This window comes from Juglans regia, chromosome 9, assembly GCF_001411555.2.
Source record: "Juglans regia cultivar Chandler chromosome 9, Walnut 2.0, whole genome shotgun sequence".
Classification (NCBI taxonomy): Eukaryota; Viridiplantae; Streptophyta; class Magnoliopsida; order Fagales; family Juglandaceae; genus Juglans; species Juglans regia.
The window spans coordinates 11,591,750-11,613,612 of NC_049909.1; the positions used below are offsets into that span (position 1 = coordinate 11,591,750).

The 21,863-nt window shown below is 35.6% G+C and overlaps 2 protein-coding genes across 2 annotated transcripts; both read left to right on the plus strand.

Annotated features, from left to right (window-relative positions):
• The first annotated feature begins 6,017 nt into the window (after positions 1–6,017).
• On the plus strand, positions 6,018–10,448 carry LOC108991177 (protein FAR1-RELATED SEQUENCE 5-like). Its single transcript, XM_035693836.1, has 6 exons — positions 6,018–6,119; positions 6,203–6,329; positions 6,411–8,506; positions 8,585–8,753; positions 9,588–9,643; positions 10,347–10,448. The coding sequence occupies exons 1-6, from the start codon at positions 6,018–6,020 to the stop codon at positions 10,446–10,448; spliced, it is 2,652 nt and encodes an 883-aa protein (XP_035549729.1).
• Positions 10,449–14,430: 3,982 nt separating this feature from the next.
• Positions 14,431–20,209, plus strand: LOC108991178. The gene is made up of 4 exons (XM_035693837.1): positions 14,431–14,823; positions 16,270–16,546; positions 18,899–18,947; positions 19,578–20,209. Exons 1-4 carry the CDS (start codon positions 14,661–14,663, stop codon positions 19,722–19,724), a joined length of 636 nt encoding a protein of 211 aa, XP_035549730.1. The 5' UTR covers positions 14,431–14,660; the 3' UTR covers positions 19,725–20,209.
• Positions 20,210–21,863: the final 1,654 nt, after the last annotated feature.

Sequence of the window (21,863 nt, forward strand, 5' to 3'; positions counted from 1 at the left end):
GTTGGTGGGATCCACCCCTTTATCAAAGAGTGCTTCTACATCCACACATGCGGGATCCCAGTCGGGATCCCGCCCAGTGTAGGGGTGCCCGCCCCCGCTGCCCCGCCCCGTTTCCGCCCCACCTCCGTATGGGCTGGTGGGCTATCCCTGCCCCACATAGAGAAGACCTAGCAGGGGCGGGAGGCAGGATGACTATTGTATTGCCTTGGCCTCCTATATAATGGTTGACCTAGGAGGCCAAAGCAATCTAAAATCTAATTCTAATGAGTTTAAATTTTTTTTTATATTTATAAATTTTAATTTATTATTTAAATTATATTATAATTTGAGTCTAAAAAAATATTTTTAGACAAAATTTTTTTTTAAACACAATATAGTGCATAGGCGGAGGGCGGGGCGGATTGAATTTTTTCCCCCGCCCCCCGGCATCGGGGCGGGGGGAAATCCCCAACCCCCGCATGGTGCGGGGCAGGGTGCGGGGAAGGGCACCCCCCGCCCCGCACCATGAGGGTAGCAGGCCTAGCCCACTGTGTTTCTTTCTTCCTTTTTTTTTTTTTTTTTGCATTGTTACATGCATTTTTTTTATCATTTTTAAATATATCTATATTTTTTAAAGTACAACATCAATAAAGAATATTTACTTAATCATTAAGTAAAAAAAAAAACAGTCGAATCCCAGTTGGAAATACTCAATTGTGGTTTTAATATTTTTTTTTATCAAATCTTAAAAAATTAAAATTATCTCATCTCACTATCTAAATATGTATATTTTTATAAATTATTTCATTTTATTTTAACTAAAAATTTTTTATTATTATTTAAAATATTTTATTTTATCTCGCATCATCAATATTATGTATTGAAACCGAATCTAAATAAAAGGGAATAGTAGGGATGAAAAGGAAAAGGCATTGGGGAAAGTACAAGGGATAGAACATGGGCGTTGCTTTCGCTTCTACAGAGGATACTCGTACCACCCAACGCTTCACCAGCAAGGGACCACGGCTCGGCAAACTCTGTCCTTTATTATGCCCTTTCTTGATTTGTTGAGATATGGTCGTTTGGTGCTTTCTCTCTCATTTTCACATCTCTCTCGAAAACGATGACAAAAAATAAAGTAAAACTATAAATCAATCGTACTTTAAGAATTTATATGATTCTGTAATTTGTTTATGTACATAGAATTGCATATGATCTAATCATTTTGAAGAATAATAAAATATACTTTAAGACTGAAATATATTGTTCCAAATCAGTCATTGTTCATAATTAAATATTTATAGTATTATATGGTAGAAATTCTAATTTTATAATTATTGGATTATTCGCTCGAGTGCAGAGTTCGCTTAAGCGACATGTCGAGTGAGTGTCAAGAAAAGTCTTTGTCTAAGTTCGCTCGAGCCCCCCAACCCCCATGAGACTTAACCATGTTCGCTTAAGCTTGGGCCAAGCCTGTGCTCCATGACCTAAGCTTCGTTGAAATTCCACCAAAAATCGTAACAAATTATTATCGGGTAAGATCATCAAATCGAGCCATTATAAGATAAACAAGACTCCACAAACCCAACCTCTCTCTCTTTCTCTCTCTCCTCTACATTGCTTCCCTATTCTTCTCTCTTCAACTCCTACCCACTCTATCCCTCTTTTCATTCACAACATATGACTGCAAGGTTCTCTCTCTTAAGCATAGGTATCTCACTTGTATATGGATTGGATTTGTATCGTGTCAAGTTATGCATATATAATTATAATGACAACTTGAACATGATCTATTTGATTTAAGGCTTGTTTAAGTTAAAAAATCATTTCATCTAATCATTACAACTTTTCCACACTTTCAAACAAAATATAAATAAACAATTCAACTTTTTCAAATCTCAAAACAAAAATAATATTAAAAAATAATATTCTAATAATATTTTATTCAACTTTTAACTATTATCTCACAACATCTCAACTCAACTCTCTATCCAAACAAGCTAAGGAAAATGTTATTTGTATTTATAATTTTTACTTACATAACAATACGTACTGGTATGTCAACTATTGATATGCTAAAAATTATGAAATTTGAAATTCAAAATTTAAATTTAAAAAAAATTGATAAAATGGATCTTGAACGTAAAATTATAAATACATATAGCACTACTTTTTGATTAAATAGATAAACTTTTCAACCTATTATAACTCGTTTATATAATGAGTGGTAAGACACAACCCATATAACGATTTAACACATAGATCCTAGTAGGTTAATTCAAACATAACCCATTTCAACCCGTTTAGTTTAGTGTATTTGATATAAGGAAAAATCTTATTGCAAGCAAGTTTGTGTACCAATTCGTGCACCAATATTGATATATAATACATATGTTTAATGAAATGATGTGAATTAAAGATAAAAATAATTTTTATAATATAGGAGATTTTCTTCTTCTCTCAAAAAAAAAATTTTCATTTTTTTTAAATAAAAAAAATTATCGGTACGCGATATGGTGCACGAACTCGCTTGTATCTAGCAAAACCCTTGATATAAATGTGTATAGTTGACCTAAACAAGTATCATACAAATACTTTGTAAAAAAGTGAGTCACACTAATTATGAATAGTTTTTTTTACACTTTTTTAAGGTGGAGCTTTTTTTTTTTTACAAGGACTTGTACGAAACTTATCTATTTGGAGTTTGTACAAATAATTTCTTTTGATATTAATTGATTAAATCATTTTTATATCATACAAAGATATATTATATCCACTACGTATTTTCATGTCTAAATTCATGACAAAATCAACATCCATAACCTTAACTCAGTGCATATCTAATTAAAATAATGTCATGATCCTATAAAAAATCTCCAAACAAAATCACGTAGCAATAAAAGAGTTTTGAGTATAAATTCGTAAAATAATATAATTCTATCAAATAATATTCAGTCTTAATTGGATTGGATAGAGCAGTTGCCCTACCTATTGGTGACCATTACGCGAGAAATTGAGGAAACAACCTTGTGATTTTATTAAACTTACTTTAAAGTTCTAATTTTTAATTAATAATCTAAAACATAATCATACCACATTTTTGTGTCAAATTATACACAGAAGAAAAATAAGATACATACAACCATTTTCACAACCTTTTAAAAACAGAATAATGCTACTATACAGCCTCATTTTGCAACCACTCAAACATTTATTTATTTTATTCTATTTTATTTTATTTAAATTTTTTTAACTTACTGATTGAGGAAGTGACTATTAGTATATTGATATATTTTTTATATTTTTTAAAAATGTTTAAAAATACTAAAAAATATGAATAAAAAAAATTAAAAAGATAAATTTTACTTAAGGGAACGCCGAGCGGTCATTGCTAGGCGGCACCCTAGTAGCACTCTTAAAAATTTTGTTTTAAATGAGGGACATTTTTGCAAAATAACATATCAAAGTAATATCGTTTTACAGAAATAGCCTCAATTTTAAAACATAATTGTATAAATAGTTAAAAAAAGAGTTGTATATGGAGCATTACTCATGATAGAAAAAAGTAGATTGTGTAGTCTATTATTTCCAATCATCTTTCTCCAAGAGTAATGTTAGAGAAAAGTCACTATAACAGTGCACATTTTACACTTATTGCGTGGCTACTTTTAGTTGATTGTTCCCAACACTCACTTGGAGAGATGTGTGGTCTAGATAATGCTACATCATGTGTGCAAAATGGATGCTCTCAATATTGATTTCTATCTATATTTATTCCTTTCTCCAATTGTGTGGTGTTGTAGTGGGCGGAAATTGTCGGATCCGAGAGAGGATGTTACCAAAGTAACAAACAGAGTAGCTCATGAACTTGCTAAGGCGACTTTATGATGAAAAAATATGAAATCATGTATTCTCGTAGTTGGCATGTTGTTCTTTTGTTGTTTTAACAAAAAACTATGAAGTCATGTATTCTAATCTTTCATTTTTAAGAAAAATGATATTTATCAATTATAATCTTAATCATTAACATCTAATCTTCTTATTTGACATCAAACAATTGAAAGATAAGAGTAGGATGATTATAAGGCCATATTGAGAGGATGATGAATAGAGATTTATCCTCTCCTTACAAGCGATTAGAGATTTTTTTTTTTTTTAAAAAAATTATAGATCTAATGGATAAGTGAAAGTATATTTGCAACTGTAACATAATCGCTTTGAAAAAAATGAATAAAATATGAGATTTACATGAAAAAAAATTAATTTTTTAATAATGGACTTCACTCTTTTTCCAAACGATTACACGGCGTTTACACTCTTCATGGTTATATATAGAATTACTCAATGGATAATACTAGAGCCACCGACAATGGGTACCGAACAATTTATTTTGTTTTTGTTTTTTAAATAATTAAAAAATACACAAATAATTGATAAAAAAAAATACTAATCAATACAATTTTCGATAGATTGTCAAAGGATATTACTTATGGTTATTGAGCTCTAGGTTATATTGGGCTTTAAATTTGCTCGTTCTCATTAACTGTTATGACAAAACCCACGGCCCGCCCCTTTACGGGCCAACCAGAATAATGTAGTCTCTAAAACCCCGTACCATCCCATAAACCCAAACCCCTCGATGAAGTACAGGCCTCAATCGCGTACGGTTGTCGAGGAGAATCTCCCCGGCAAGCAGTTGATCTCTCAAACACTGCCAACCCATTTTCAGGTGTGCCTCAGTGCGTATTAATTTAGAGTACTGATAGGGATCAGCCACTGTAGCGGTGTGCATTTTTGCACACCCTACGTGGCAATCGGTTTTTTTTTTCCTCCCTGCGAAACGCACCGTTTTTGGTAGTGTTTTCATATTTTCTTCCCAATTCGAATTCGAGCCCCCCACGTCTAATTCGAGCCCGCGTCGAGAGCCTGCCAAATCTCCTCCCCGCCCGCGTCGCTCCTCCCCGCCGCTTTGAATCTCCTCCCCACCACAACCGGCGACGCCGTCTCTCTTCCAAGCGACACCGGCAACGCCGTCTCTCTCCCAGTATTTTGGTCATCGTCCCAGGTCCCCAAGTGCGTTTCAGCCCGCGTCGAATCTCCTTCCCGCCACTTTGAATCTCCTCCTCACCGCCACTTGCTTTCTTTGATGCTCACTTCAGAAAAAAGTGATTTTTTTTATCGTTTTTTTTATATTAATTTGCTTTCTGATACTTTGGAATTATATCTGGGCTATGTATCATTATTGCTTTCGTTTTATGTTCTTCTCCTCACAGATCCAGTTGACGCAGAGTGATAGTGAGAGTGGCACGATTTGGTGGCTTTTAATTGTCGAAGAACCCCAAAAGTTAAGGAGATTGAAGACAATTTGAGGTAAAAGAAAAATAAAAATAAAACGCTGTGGGGTTTTTCCATTTCGAGTAAATTTAACTGCACTCAATGGAATACATCTGCAGATAGATACTTCTATCTTCTCTTGAAAGGAAAGTCTCTGTGTGTTTGTGTGTGTGACCAGGAAGGTCCATTTCTGGGGAGAAAAATGGGAATACAGCCCAGAGTCCAACCTTTCCCCACATAAAGTTGTAGCTTTAATTTTTACTTTCCACAAAACGCCACATAAAACACTATAGTATTAGCACTAACTATCTAGTATGATATTGGTTGTACTAAATATGTTAAAGGGGCTGGTTTGGTATTTGATGAAATAATCTGCCAAAGACTTTGTAATTTGACGGCTAGCCGTTAGAAGTAACTTCTTTCGTTTTCATCGACAATATCTTGAGTAATCAATTCCAAATAATGTTAATTTTTTGGAATGCTTTCTTTGGAAAATAATGTTAATGTTGATGAATGCAGGAATGATATAGTGTCCCCTTATGCTTAACTTAACTATTTTTTTTATTTTTTTTACTTTTCAGATTCTTTTTTCTTTTTATTTTTTTTACTGTTATCAATTATGAGACTTTAATGTTCATTTTTCTTCTTTTGTCATCATGTGCTTCCCTTTTAAAGTCTCGGAAGATATTCATAGAATTAGTGTGATGGGGGAAGAGGAAGATGGAATGGCACCCAGGCCTTCGACTTCGAATTCACAATCATTAATGACGCCTCAAAATACATTTGGAGATCCAAAAGATTACCATGTGAGTGTGCAGGTTGATGTCTTTTATTTTTTGAAAAAGTGTGTTTGATGTACTCATTAATCTAATTACTTGCATAATTGCAGCATAATTTTGATGTAAATATGCCCTACCCTCCACCGCCGAGTAATCCGGAGAACTTTAGGCAAGAATTTTCTGAATTTCCACAATTTGAAGAAAATGTTGGAAGTACATTTTCTGATGTTGCTGAGGGTATTACACTTTTTGTTTCTTTCACTTTAATGCCGCTAATATTGAATTGATGCTAATTCATCCCTATGTTTCTATGTTTAGAAATGTTATTCGACATGGATGAAGATTTAGAGGGTACCACTGTTGTTCCGGAAGATGAGATGCGGGTTGAAGCACCAAGACCCGGTATGGAATTTAAGAGTGACAATGAGCTTACGGCCTACTATAAGCAATATGCCAAACAAGAGGGATTTGGTGTAAGGACACAGAGGACTAAGAGAGATGATGATGGAAGGCCTGTGTATGTGACTATTGGTTGTGCTCGTGGCGGAAAATACGTATCTAAGAACATTAATATCTCGAAGCCACGTGCAACAACTAAAACGGATTGTAAAGCGAAGGTAAATGCGACGTTGAACAAGAATGAGAAATGGGTTATCACCACAGTTGAAAATGTGCACAACCACATTACTGTCAGCCCCAAGAAGACAAGACTTTTGCGATCTCACAAGCGCCTAGATGACTACAGTCAAAGGATCCTCGACCTCAATGATAGAGCCGGTATTCGAATGAACAAGAATTATTTTTCTCTTGTCGTTGACGCGGGGGGTTTTGAGAATCTAGAATTTCAAGAGAGAGATTGTCGTAATTTCATTGACAAGGCTAGACACTTAAGATTGGGTAAAGGAGGTGGCGAAGCCCTTAATGAGTATTTCCAAAGAATGAGATATCAAAATGATGGTTTCGTTTCTTCCATGGACGTCGATGATGAGGGAAGGTTACGGAATGTGTTTTGGGCTGATGCACGGAGTCGAGCGGCCTATGAGTATTTCGGAGACGTTGTAACCTTCGATACAACGTACCTAACAAACCGGTACGGGATGCCTTTCGCTCCATTTGTTGGTGTTAACCATCATGGGCAGTCCATACTACTAGGGGCGGGGTTGCTGTCAAGCGAGGACACGCATTCCTTTGTTTGGTTGTTCCGCATGTGGTTGGCTTGCATGAATGGTCGAGCGCCTAAAGCCATCATAACCGACCAAGACCGAGCAATGAAGAACGCAATTTCGATTGTATTTCCGGAAACCCGCCATAGATATTGTCTATGGCATATAATGCGCAAACTTCCAGAGAAGTTAGGATCTCACTCCCATTTCAGCACAGGGTTGAAGACCTCCATTCAGGCTGCATTGTATGATTCACAGACCTGCACGGAATTTGAGGAGAGGTGGGGTCAACTTCTTGACAAGTATGATCTTAGAGGCAATAATTGGCTCGAGTCCTTATATGAGGAAAGGACTTTTTGGGTTCCGGTTTACTTGAAGGATGTATTTTGGGCTGGTATGAGCACGACACAACGGTCAGAAAGCATGAATGCTTTTTTCGACGGGTATGTCCATTCCGGTACTACCTTGAAGGAATTCGTGGACCAATTTGATAATGCTCTAAGAAAGAAGGTGGAGGTAGAGACAACGGCTGATTTCCACTCCAGTAACCAAACGATCCCCTGCGTTTCCCCTTTCAACTTTGAGAAGCAGTTTCAGAATGTATACACAAATGCAAAGTTTAAAGAGTTCCAAAATGAATTGATTGGCCTAATGTGTTGTAATTGCACAATGGTAAGCAAGCAAGGGTGCATTTCTACCTTTGATGTCTTGGATGAAATCTCTATTGATGACTGCAACAAAATAGTCCACTACACACTTTATTATAATGAAGAGGAGTGCGAGTTAAAATGCACGTGTGCATTGTTTGAGACAAGGGGAATTTTATGTAGGCATGCACTTAAAGTTTTTCAGTTGTCCCGAATTAATGTGCTACCAGATAAATATGTCTTGGATCGCTGGAGGAAGGACGAGAAGAGGAGATACACATTGATTAAAAGTAGTTATGATGACTTGCGGGCCAGTGGAGATGCACGGAGGTATGAGATGGTGGTTTCAAGATGCATGAAATTGGCAACTAAAATATCCCCAAGTGATGAGCGTGTCAATGCATTTCTGCGTTATGTCGATGACTTTGATTCAAAATGTGATGATGCAACATTTGGGTCGAGATTCGAGTCAACGAATGTTGGACCTAACGTAGTCACAGATAAGGGTAAAAAGATATTAAGCCCCCACGTGGTTCGAGGGAAAGGGAGACCTCCAAGTAAGAGAAAGGTTCCGCCCGTGGAGAAGATGGCAAGAAAGAGAAAGGTAGTGCACTTTCCAAGTTTCAGTTACTAGTTATTATTCTTTTTCTAATCTATGTCTATTTTTTGTTTTTTAACTTAGGCTTGCAGGAAAATATTGGATGATGAAACACAATTGGGTGACACCCTGGGATCTCAACACCACCAATTTGATGATGGGGTTGGTGTTGGGACACAAAATAGCATTGTCACACAATCGATACCATCAGAAAATCAGGAGGTCTTCAGCTATTGGTTAAATGTGTCTTTGAGTATATATTTTTTCGATTAAAGATTGATTGCATAATTAAAAGTTTGTTTACATTATAGTTGTTTTCTTTCAGATGTGCCGCCATAATTGAGTTGCTGTTTTTGTGTCTGTTGATGTGTTTCATTTTTGTTCCTCTTGGGGAGGGTTGTGTGTAGTTTGCCAATATGCTTCCGGTGTAATTTTTGTACCTCTTTGAGAGGATATGGGCTGGTATTCAAAATGTATTTGCTTACCTCTTGGTCTAGTTTTGGTGTACTTTGTAAATATGCCAAAGGTAAGGTTTTTTGTGGAGATGCAACGGCTTATTTTTTGTACCTCTTGGAGAGGTGGGGTGTTTTGGTGCCATGAGCCGACTACCTGCAGCTGGTTTTTGGTAGCATGATTGTGTTCGTTGGTTAACTGTTTCTTTTGGTTTGACCGGCAACATGCAAAGGTTTGCTTTCTTTCCATTCTCATTTCAAAATTTATTGTATGAATATTTGAGTGAAAATGGGTAAGGAAAGATTGGGCATCGATCCCATTTGTTGTGGCAATAACGAACGAGCTGCGTTTCTAGATATATTTTAAGTATATCTTATTTCATTCTTCAGAGTATGTGACTTTTCAGAAATTCTCACTTTTTATTTGGAATGTGTACTTCCTCTTATTCCCTTTCTTAGGTAATGGCCATATGTGCAGATTTTATACTCGTTTATCTTCCCCCCCTTTATTAGGTAATGCATTCCAGGTTACAGTTTTTTCCTCCCCAAAGATTAATGCTATTACTTGAAAGTTGCCCAGATTATTTGACTTAATGATGTACACTGACTTGCGTGGTTTCCATGATTCTGTCCAGAGGTTGGCCTTGCTGGAACATCATATTCATTATTGCAGAGATTGGGGGCAGTATTGGTAAGATATATGCAAACTTATAAATTCAATAGTTTTAAGTTTAAATGATAGATCAGAAACAATGTAATTATTGACTATATTTTGTACTAGATTAGCGTGTTGGTATTCATATTTAGGTAATGCCTAGATGGATGTTCTCTCCTTTTAATCTACTTTTGAGATGGCAATTATGACGAAGAATTCGGCCATCAATTTGTAATCATTGAGTGCAAGATATTCCTAGTAAGTATCAGTGAAGTGAGAATTTTTGTTAAACGAGGTTTATCTCTGTGTACATTGTGTAGCAAAAGTTGCTGCAAGTGTGAATGGCATCTTTCTGTTCATGATTCCAGTGTTCAGTTTGTTTTATTTTGTTACTTGGGGTATTTAGAAGTGATTTTTCTATGTTGTTTATCTCTGTTCTTTTCAATTGCTGCCCAATGTTTGGTTTGACTACTTTCAAATTCCAGGGAGGACAAAGCACACTTGAAAATTGATGGAGCATGCTAGATAGATTTCTATATGTATTCATGTTTTACGAAGTTGGAGTTCAGTAGACACATTTTTATGCAAATCTAATTATTTAAGTTAACATTAAAAAAAATCAGTTAGAAGCCCAGAGTCAGTTTTTATGCAGAATGCATAAACATCATAGGTCAATCCTTACTCCAGCCATTGTACTGCTGAATTTGGTTAATTTCTGTTTACTATTGTTGTCATTTAGCCAAGTATTTTGTTACTGAGAAAAGAGAAATGTTTTCCTTTGAGGCTAATGCTTGATGTTGATATGTCAAAGGTCATGCTTGTTGGTTCTTTGAGCTTATGAGCCTTATAAGAGGTTCTGACTCTCTTTTATAAGATTTCGAGGTGTTTTTTTTATTATTTATTATTTTGTTTTTACGTTTTCTGCACAATATAGGGATATCTATGTGCAAGACCAACTTGAAAACTTTTTTTTTTACTACTTTTATGTCATTTGGTGGTGTCTAATCAGAGCATTTATATTCAACACAAATGCATATATGAGGTGATTATTTCCTCTCCAGGTTGTCAGTACTAATAATTAATAGTTGAATCAACTATAGTCACCAAAAACTGTAATTATAAATATATCTATGTAATTCTCAAATGCAAGATCACAAATATAACAGAAGTCGAAGCAGTTAATACTAAACTCATGAGGAGACTTTCAATAATATTATTAATGATATTATTGTAGGGTACAAATGCATGTATTATAATTCTGTAAGTACTAGTGGTATAACATAATATAGATCATATATTATTGCTTCATTAAGCAAGTTTTTGTATAGATTTGTTTGTTTATACTTTTTTGTGAAATTGTAGGAAATGCTGAGAGTATAAAAATAAGCAATGTTATTCTCGGTTAACAACTTCCTGACCCATGGAAGTTTGTGTAATTTTTGTACCTCTTGGAGAGGATGTTTTGGTAGCATTTTCTGATCACGTTATGATGGTATTCTTGTAAGTCCAACCTCTTTTTTCTGGTTTATCATTAGTCAAATGTTCCTCATTATGGCTTTCTCGTATGCTATAGTAGAGTTCGAGTTGCTTTCACAATGCTAAAGTTGTTTTTTTCCTCTCTTCAAATTTACTGCAGCATTCAAAAGGTGGTTGACAGATGAGGAAGAACAAAAGACCAGATTGGAATGGACGATAAGACCAGATTTTCATTTGCTATGTATTAATTAGTTCTTTTACAATTTTAATTTATACCTGTTGGAGACTAAGCAGTATAAGTTTATTTCATGTGAATGAGATGAGGGAATTTGGCAAGATGAGGCATCATTCTTGTATCATAATTTCTATGCAATTTTGCAACATAGATCCAATATACAATAAACATAATGTTACCAATATGAATATACAGATTTCATTGAAAAGTAAGGAAACCAGACTGCAGCTTAAGTTGTTTTCATTACACAACTTTTCATTTAAAGCTAATTACAAAGGTCACAACTTGAGAAGTACAATATCGTTGGCTAAGCATGCACTTATAATTAAGTCTTCATTTGCAAGTTCTTCTTGCTAGCTCGCTGCTGCTCAAACCCAGAAAATTAAGTACCAACAGGTCTGTTAAAGAAAGCATGGCTATTTGTCCCCGACATTGTCGACCCATAAACCTGTTAAAAACATTTGAATCATAAATGATCAAGCTAAAGGCTTCATAACTAACAGGAGCTTAATTTTAGGGGCACAGCTGCTAAGGCTAAATTGAATGCTATTGGGAGAGATGGCATGACAAAATGGCCTATCATAGAGAAAAGAAGATTCGAAAAAATTATTTCTACCACAAAACAGCTACAATTATCAGTGGATGATTTTAATCCAAATGTCTTCCCATTTACATTTCATTCTAACTTTAATCGGATGGACCTCTTGTGGTACATTATAATATCTCTGACAGAGGTCTTCCCATTTGAGCTTGTCTGATTATGATCGTGTCTAAAGGTTGTTAAATCAAATTCTACTTGTTGCCCAACTGTCAACTTGGGAAATTCTAAACTTGGCCTCCAGCCCAACTTAGAATGTGCATAGACATACTAAAAACAATTCAGCATTCTTTTAATTTTTGTTTCAAAAGAATTCGGCATTCTTTTAATTCTAAGTCATTTTAATAAGGATGAGTTTCCAAAATAATCTATCCAAAATAATCAACCAATAATCCCGTGAACTAAGAAAAAAAAAATTATCTGTTTCAAAACTCAGTTGCTGTTATTTAGATTAACATAGTGCAGGCAACAGATGGTCAAAGAATAAAGCAAAGAAAAAATTCCCCTGCATGAACTATACATGGCTAGCAAACAGAGAAATATAATGGGGAGAACTACAAACTACTACTATAACTGCTGTTATTAGCTATGAACTTAGAACCTACACATAAGGCCTCTTTCAGTTTCATTTCACTTTTAAATAAAAATCTACTAGTAAGTGAGTGCAAATGAGAGAAAACAAGAAGAAGAATGTTAATAAAGGAAAGTAGCAGAGAGTCACAGAGAACTTACTGAATAGAAGTTTGTCAAGGCTCTCATTGGAGACATACTCATAAACGTGTAGCTTCTCCACCATATGGACACAATACCCCAACAAATTCACAACATCCCGATGCTGAATGCGTGCCAACAACATAGCCTCATTTTTAAACACTTTCTCCCCTTGGGTTGAGCTGTGTCAGAGCTTTTTCACCGTGATCTCTCTCTCATCAATCAACTTCCCCTATTACCAAAAGAATCCCAAAACTTAAAAGAAGTTTCAATTGCCCTTTGAGGTTAGTAGGTTACTTTGATAACAAAGAAGCTCTCTCCCTTGGGATCCAAAGGTCTAGCCCAAAACATGAGAAAGCTTGGTAAATTATTATCATTTGGAATGTAAACTCAAGTGTGGAAAAATATGCTTCTACAAATTTAATAATTTAACACTATAGAAATACTACTCTCAGGCAAGTGGCTTAACTATTAAACATATACATATGATGTACATGATATCAATGATTCTATACTATCTTCTAAATTGGTAATATTCATGTGTATAATATTAGTGGTTGTATCTTATGTTCTAAATTATTCCCACAAATTTTCAGAAACCTCCTCTATTTTCTAAAATCTCATTTTTCCGTTGTATACCAATATGATTAAGTTGTTCCTAATTCACCGACCAAGTTAGTTTCATTCCTTGCCTCATTAATCTTTATCTCCTTCACTATTATTTCCCAAAAGACGTACTACTTTTTACGCACCCAGCACCTCCCAAAATGTAATTTGCAAAGATTATAGAGGATGAGGCATTTTCGTCCTCTCACGCTCTGTTCTATTTCAAAAAAAATGAGAAAATACCAGAAATTTGATAAAACAGGCACATCATTAATTCATTTCCCATTACATTAAAATCTGGATATTTATGTTTCCAGCAGGACGAGGGGGGAACATCTTAATCTTACATCTTAAACTTACATCTTAAACTTTCTCAGAAACCATACAGAGTTTAAAGTTTAAATTTCTTTGGAAACCCAAATTACAGCTGAATTTAATCATACCTTGTATACGGGTCCAAAGCCACCTTCGCCGAGCATGTGAGTTAGGTGAAAAGTCACCGCAAGCCAACTCTATAGAAGACCCAAGGTGATGGAATCAAGGCCACCTCATGGAGGAAACTGAGGGGGGAGATGCGGGGGTGGGGGAGTGGGGGAGTGGATGTCGACGTGGGTGGTGGGGGTAGGGGCGACCGAGGGGGAGGAACAAAAGAAACGGAGAGGGGAGGAGAGCTGGGGCGACGCGGGGGAAGAGAGTGAAAGTGTTTTCAAATGTGAATTGAGTCTGAGGGAGGGAAACGCAATTATGAAATGGACACGTAAGGTGTGCGATCGGCTGATGCGAAACAGTGGCTGATGCCAAAAATTATTCATTAATTTAGCCTTGGCTCATCTTGTTTTTTTCTCAATCAAGATTTTCGGATTGGATTCTCTTTACTGTTCATTTATCTATTCAGTTCCACTTTGTTCTTGAGTACCCATGTTAAGAAACTCAGATTTGAGTTTGTTTACTCTCAATGTTGATTTTCATTTTACTCGTTTAGTAACCCCGTCCACCTCCTATCCGCGTTCTATCTGTTTGACAAAAAGATTCTGGGTCATTCCATTTGTTTTTAGTAATACTGTATAAATAGAGAAAATATAAATAGTATTTTACTGTGCATAACACACTCTGTACACTAAATGTATTGGATGAAAAAAAAAAAAAAATCACAGCACTGATGTGCTGCGGCTATAGGCTGATGCCCAGAAGAACTCGTATAAATATTTTACATTCGTTTTAAAAAAAATAGAATCTTTTATTAAAAAATTATACGCGTTCTTATACGGCACTTGCGCCACTCAACTATCATTTCTTTTATTTATATTCGGAAGACAAATAGAGGAATCGGGCGGTCTAGTTCGTGTTTTGGGAGGAACAATGGCAGCGAGAATTTTCGCTGATTTTTTTTTTTTTTTTCCTTTCTTCTAATCTGCTGTTGCAGTGCTATGATTACTATCATGTTTTTGTCAAGAGTTTTTGGGAGAACGCCATTTGCTGCAGCTAAATCCGAAGTATCTGCTGCGACAGCTGCTTCTGCAGCGAGAAACCCTCTGAAAGAGTTCTTTGAGGCAGATAGAAGCACAGATGATGACAAACAGGTTGTCTATTGTACAGTCCTTTCATTTTCCTTGATTCTGCTTATTCATTGGCTTTACTACTTGTGATAATTTATTTTTCATGGGCTCATGGCCCTATGCTATAAGATATATCCGGGTTGTCTTCTTCTTCTTTTATTTTTTTCTATTTTCTATTTTTGATAGGTATATAAAAAATTTATACATGAATGATAAATAGGGTTAACCCAAGTACACCGACGCAAATAAGAAAAAGCACCTTGCTAAGTATTAGAAAGAGATACAGTTACAAGGAAATCCTGTCGACATAGCCCATTGGAATCTATAACCATTGCCCATAAAAACAAAGTATTGGTGAAGAGACTTCTAAGTTCATCTAGAGACTGTTCTCAATCTTTGAAATTCTTATCATTCCTTTCCCTCCAAATACACCACCCTAAGCATATAGGGACCATCTTCCACACTTCTGTGACTTGAGGATTGACATAAAAACCTCTCAAGTTTGCAGGAAGATTAACCACCCTTTTGGGCATTACCCATACTAATCCAACTCTCCCGAAGAAATCATTCCACAAGGCACTTGCAATCTCTCAGTGAAGTAGCAAACGATCGACTGTTTTTACAATTTTTTGCACATTCAACGCCAATACAATTTAATGACCTGGCGTTTCCTTAAGTTGTCCATGCTTAAGATCTTCCCTAAAGAAGCTGTCTATGCAAACTGAAAAAAAGCCTTGAGTGATATCTTACTACTCCAAATGGTCCTCCAAGGGAAGGAAATACCATTTTGAGAGGTGATGACCTCATAGAATGAACGTACCGAGAATTTTCCTCTCTTGGAAGGACTCCAGAACATCTTGTCTGCCTCTTCTGTTCTTGCGGCCATAGACTACAACGTAACAACAGGTTAAAGAATTCTGTAAGGGAACCAACCTCCCAATCATGGGCTGCCCTAAGAAAGTTGACATTCCATTGAAGAGCACCACCAGAGACAATCAATACATCAGCAGCCACTGAAGCCTCTTGCTTGTACGCAAACCTATATACTGTAGGGAAGGCTTCTTTGATGGCCATATCACCGCACCATAAGGCATGTCAAAAGCAAATCCTGGAACCATTACCCACCTCAAATCTTATGTGTCTAGAGAAACCCCCCATCCTCGTCTAATAAATTTCCGCAACTCCACTTCATATGACCCTTGTACTTTCTTAAAACACCAGCCCCCCCTCCCAAGCGCTACTATACTTGGAATCAATGAGCTCAAAGAAATACCTCAGGAGCATTTTTCTATAGGTTTATAAAATGATTTAAAGTTAGTATTTTGAAGTTATTTCATTTTTTTGAAGATAAATCTGATGTAGTCTGAAGTCATTTTGCACTTGAGGTTATCATTCTATAACAATTCCAAGTCTGGTTCTTGTGTATTTTCCTTATGATATATATTGAAATAGTTTCCAAATGATGATTTAATGCTGTCAGGTCTATGTTGGAAGGTTTCCAAACTACGACTGAAGTCATGGGATGATCTTCATAAGCTATGGTATGTTTTATTAAAGGAGAAAAACATGCTGATGACTCAATGCCAGATGAGGTCCTTCGGGATAGGTATGAGAGCTGCTTTGCTTCACTCACAGAATCTAGGGTTTCCTAATCCGGAGTGGTTCCCAAGGTATAACTCCATTACTTTGTTTCTACCTAGATACGTGTGCAATTCTTGTCATGTCTTGCTCCTCAAATGCTTGGCTAACTGTGCAAGGTTTTAGGATATTTTAGGATAATTTAGATGATTGCCCATCTTTCCAAACCCGTTACATCACTACAACTTGCACTGCTAGCATGGCAATTCTTTAAAAACGATCTTATGATACTCTTCCCAGAGGTAAATAGAACTTTGGTGTCATACAAAAGGGAAAACTGGTGTTAAAAGTTCTGCACCAGTGCTCAATATTCTTCTTTTCTTGGTTCCCACGTAAGTGCTCTGATGAAAGAATGAGATTCGTTTATTTATTTCTCAAAATAACCTTAATGAACAGGACATGACCTATAAGAGATCCTGATTAAACTCAGTTTCTTTGGAGATTGAAATTTGGTGATTCGATGGTTTCTTATAGGGGTGGCAATATGTGACACGACCTATGAACCCAACACAAACACGACACGAAATTAGCAGGTTTGGATTTGATGTTAACGGGTTCGGATCAAAACGGGTTAACCCGTTAAGACACGAATTATTAACAAGTCAATAACGGGTCAACCTGCTTAATACAAAATCAACCCATTTTGACCTGTTTAGAATTTATTTCAAAATTAAAATTTAATTATTGTTAAGTTGTAATATTGGTATTTCTTAGTATACTTATGTTTTTTATTGTAATTTTAGACCTATGCTTATATCTGTTATTGTATGGTTTGTAATATTGGTTTTATTATATATTAAAATTTGAAAAATATTGATATATATTTTTTAAGATATTGTGGTTATTAATAAATATAGATTTTAACTTTTATATGAAATTACCTTAATCCGGTCAAATGAATTATGCGTTGTAGTTCAACTCATTTACATGAAACAAAAAGGTTCAAAGGAGTCTTGTCGTGTTAACATATTTCTAATTAATTATTAAATGGGTCAAAATGGGTGACACGACACGACCCGTTATCTAAATGGGTTGGGTTAGAGTTTGGAAGTTTGACATGTTTAGCTTAATGGGTTGGGTTCGGGTTGACCTATATGGTCAAATGTTCATGACTTGAGAACACGACCCGAAAACACGATTTGCCATCCCTAGTTTCTTATTAATTTTATTTTTCTTTTATTTTTCATCTTTTTTCTACACTCGAAGTGAATGCATTACATTCATTATTGGACTGGGAAGGTGCCTACATAGTGAAGAGGACCATTTCCCGGGGGATCTTCATATCCTCTTTACTAAACATTGCTGATGTCAATAGCTGAAGTTGCCCACAACCCTCTTGCTCTATGCTTTGGATTGTTTTGCCTAAATGTGTTGAGAAGTGAATCCTGGCATTGCACACTGCAGTCCATGCTTGGTGTGGAGATCATCTAAAGTATATAATAGAATAGGACAACTGCCAATTGTTTTTTTCACCGATCAACAACAAAAAAAAAAAGAATGGTACAACTGCCAATTTTTATTCATTCTCACAAGTTATCTATAAAGAGAAGGTTCTGTATATACAGAAGAGTAATGTATTCAATCACTTTCAGTGTGAAAGTAACAAAATGGAACTTGGAAGAGATTATGCTTTCCTACGGCGAATTACATAGTTGATGCCCGTGGCCACTGCAACTTACAACTTTGGGTTCTGTACTTTGGTATCCAACTCGAGAAGGTTCACAGACGATCTTGGCTTTACATTTGGCATTAAAAATTTAGTGTGGAAACAGTAAAAAATGTGTACAAAAACCAACCTCTGTTTTGCCTCACTTAGTTCCAAGTCGTTTAAAACTAGTACCAACTTATTTTTTACGGATGTTTACTTATATTAAAAAACAAAATTTAAAACTAGTACCAACAATCTTTTTAGGGATCCAATTCCATTTCCTTGTAAGCTAAGAAGGTTAGTGGCTATCTCTACTGTTTCCATCCAGCATTTTGTGCGCCCATCTGGATATGGTAAAATCCATTCTGGACCCATCTACTGCCAGCCTTATCCCTCTCACCCTATTATCTTGGCCTTGCCATTTCTCCTACTTTGATTTGTGGCATGTGTTTGGCCATTGACTCTGCTTATTTTTTCCTTGTGAGTCCTCGCACAGGAAACCAAGATTCAAATGGCCCAGCATGCCAACTTTGATTCTGTTGGCTTTGTATTGTGCAAATAAAAGTTGACTTTTCATGGTTAGAGCTGTAATTTAATAACATTCATTTTTTTTTTTTCTTATAAAATTAAATTATTTTTCATGCAGTTTCTCCTCCCAAAGATAGCCTCAGCGATGTGAGATGAAGGTGAACTGTTTAAAACTGATTCGCAAATGGTTTTCCCTTAGCTTAAATATGCATTTATAAATGGATGTGTTGAAAGCAAGTTCATGCCTTCTATGAGATATGGTGCTTTTGCATATGTTAGGCATTTTGTTCAACAGGATTTACGAAGACCTTCAGAAAATATCGATTGAATTGTTTAAGTGTCAGGTAATTGTTTGGTGTTGCTTAGTGCTTCTTGAGTAGATCGCTTACTCTAAGAATGAAATTTTTTCCTGTAGGTTACGAACAATTTGCCATCATTCAAGAATGCTTTCTGACTTGATTCTCTGGACTTACATGGTGGGGTAGAATGTTCTGTGTTAGAATGGAACGAGCTGTAGCTCTGCAGATTTTAGAGGGCACCCTTAATTTCATAGGTGCCAGCGATTGGGAAACATTTGACTCATTAGCGCACTATTACGTTAACAAAGAACTTGGTCTTTAAGTAGTTTTATGTTCTGTTACTCATAACAAATAAAAGTACTTTTACAATCTATCAAGCTGATGATAGAGGCAATAACTCTTTCCAACCATTGTTCTTTTAGAGAATCCTCTTTTCAGAACTCAACTGCAGAAGTCTTTCCGTGGTGAAGTGCAACCCCTCTGTTTGTCGGTAAGACTGATGTTTTACTACATTGGATACATTTTACTGATGTTTCCATTTGTCAGTAAGACTGAGTACAAGAACAAGGAGTTTGGGAATATCATAACTATATAGGCTTTAAATTTGTTGTGACAAGGGCACTTCTGTTCCTTTTTTTCCCCTATCTTCCTGGAAACACAATTGACAATTGATATTGTGGCGATTCTTGGTTGTTGATCAAATATAAAATTCAGAAGAGGAAGTCAATTGGTGGTATCAAGCAAGTACTCACTGAAAGAGCAATTGAAGAACCAGATCCCAGGAGATCTGCTGAGATGAAGAGGATGATAAATGCTCTGTGATGATTTCCAGCTTGTGATGTTCTAAAAATACTGTATTGGTTATGCTGGTGGAATGCAATGCGACATTGTTTTTCTGTGCAGCTTCTTTTCACTCACTGATATCACCTTTAAGGAGTAAATGGACAAACTTCAATCAACATGTGAATTTAAATACTACTTGGTTCTTCTTGTGCTGATTATTGAGCGCACGATCAACACATCTTGTAGTTGGTGGCTAATGGAACAGTAGAGCATCGATACGTGTTCTGTTGGGGTCAATGTTATTTGATTCTACTACTTTTCGTCTCTCTTGCTTTCATTTTGAACTTTCTTCTTTGGTGGCCCTAAATGGTGTGCAATATATATGTATGTATGTATAGATGGACACGTGTATAGATGAATCAACTTTTTTTTTTTTTTTCATGCTTCAAATGTGCAAGATCAGGAATGTACAACATGAATATTTAATTAAATGTGATGGAGTGTACAGTCAAAGTTCGAACTCAGGATTTCTGCTCTGATATCATGTGAAATCGTCACTTATTCCAAAAAGTTAAGCTAATAGGAATATGTAAATTTTTATTATTTATTTTATATTTTAATAGTATAAGCTTCATTCGACTTGACTTGTAATAAAAATATAAATATATATTACCACACATATTTTGTCTTAATTCTTTTAGATACAAGTAAAATTAGTACCTTACTTGAGTCCTAAAATTTATAGGAGTCTAGCTCGTTAATGTTCAACTTAGGTGCCATATGTATGTCGAGTTTAGTTCAAATTATTGTAAATCAACTAAATAGATTTTATTATGGAAGTGTTTCCATGATGCAAACCTAATGGAGCTTTGTAAGCTACCTTATATATATTTACATGAAGAGAACCTCCTAAAAACCAATACAAAACGGAACGTTGGAGGAGTAATACATGGTCATTATATATATAAAAAATTTTATTCTTTTTTTTTTGTAGATATAAATAGACAGATTTACTTCTTTTCAGCAATCGACGATTGACATGCGCCCCACCACAACATCCACATGTAGCCGATCTACCAATAATTAAGAAGAGCCACGATTCAACCAGCACACAAAGCTAACAAATGCTTATTTGGCCTCTATCTACGGAGTTTGGTTGTGTTTGTGGCGGTTCAGTTTAATGACTCGACCCGACCCAATAAGGATCCTCTGCGATTTTTTAGCGGATCTTCAATGAGGCATTGGCTATGGAGTGGAGGCTTGAGCTGACTCGATCCGCTGAGTAGGATTTACTATATATTATATTATTCTCTTGTACAATCGCCGCACTGTATATTTGCTTATCGTTTAAGATAAAATTATCTACAGCTCAGTGAATGTAAATACGTTGTCGAACTACGTAAACTTTGTATTGTGTGTGACTGATTCTACTTTTTATTTGTGTTGATCCGCCACATTCTCTTTCCTAGTATGGGGGTTCATATGCTGTATTTTTTTATAGATCATCTGAGATTGTTTAAGCATCCAAACGCAGCCCTAAATCATGATATATTTTTTTATGATTTAACAAGCATGATGCTTTTCAATCTAAAATGAATAAATTATTAAAACTGTCAAGTTTCACCATTCAACTACCACTAACATTCAACTAATACCTTCCATATTAAGATTCGAAGTGATCACGATGTAGTAATAATTTATGCTTATGAATTAATTTCCAGCCGTAGTCAATAATTCTGCTAGGTTCCAATTAGGACGATAATGCATCATCATGCATGCATAAAGGACATTAATTTAATTATTTGATTCGTTTTATCATTATTTTGCATGTTTTTATTTCTAACTTGGCAAGCAAATTCAGCTATTTAATTATTCGGTTGTTCTATAGCACTAATGAGCTGGTAGTGTTATATCATCAACACTATGAGTGCACTTACTCATCTCCAAACGAGGTGTAAACAGAATTAATGTCGACATAAGAATTCTACAATTTTCTTTTAATTTTTATTTTTAAAAAAGAATACATTACATTTACGACGAAAACAGATTCATTTTAACATAGAAAATAACCATTTTTGCAAGAAATTCCTAACCACAAATATGTAATTTTTTTTTAGTATCATGAGGTGACTTATAAGGAAGCCCAACCACTCCTCTAAAGGGTGGCCAAAGTACCAC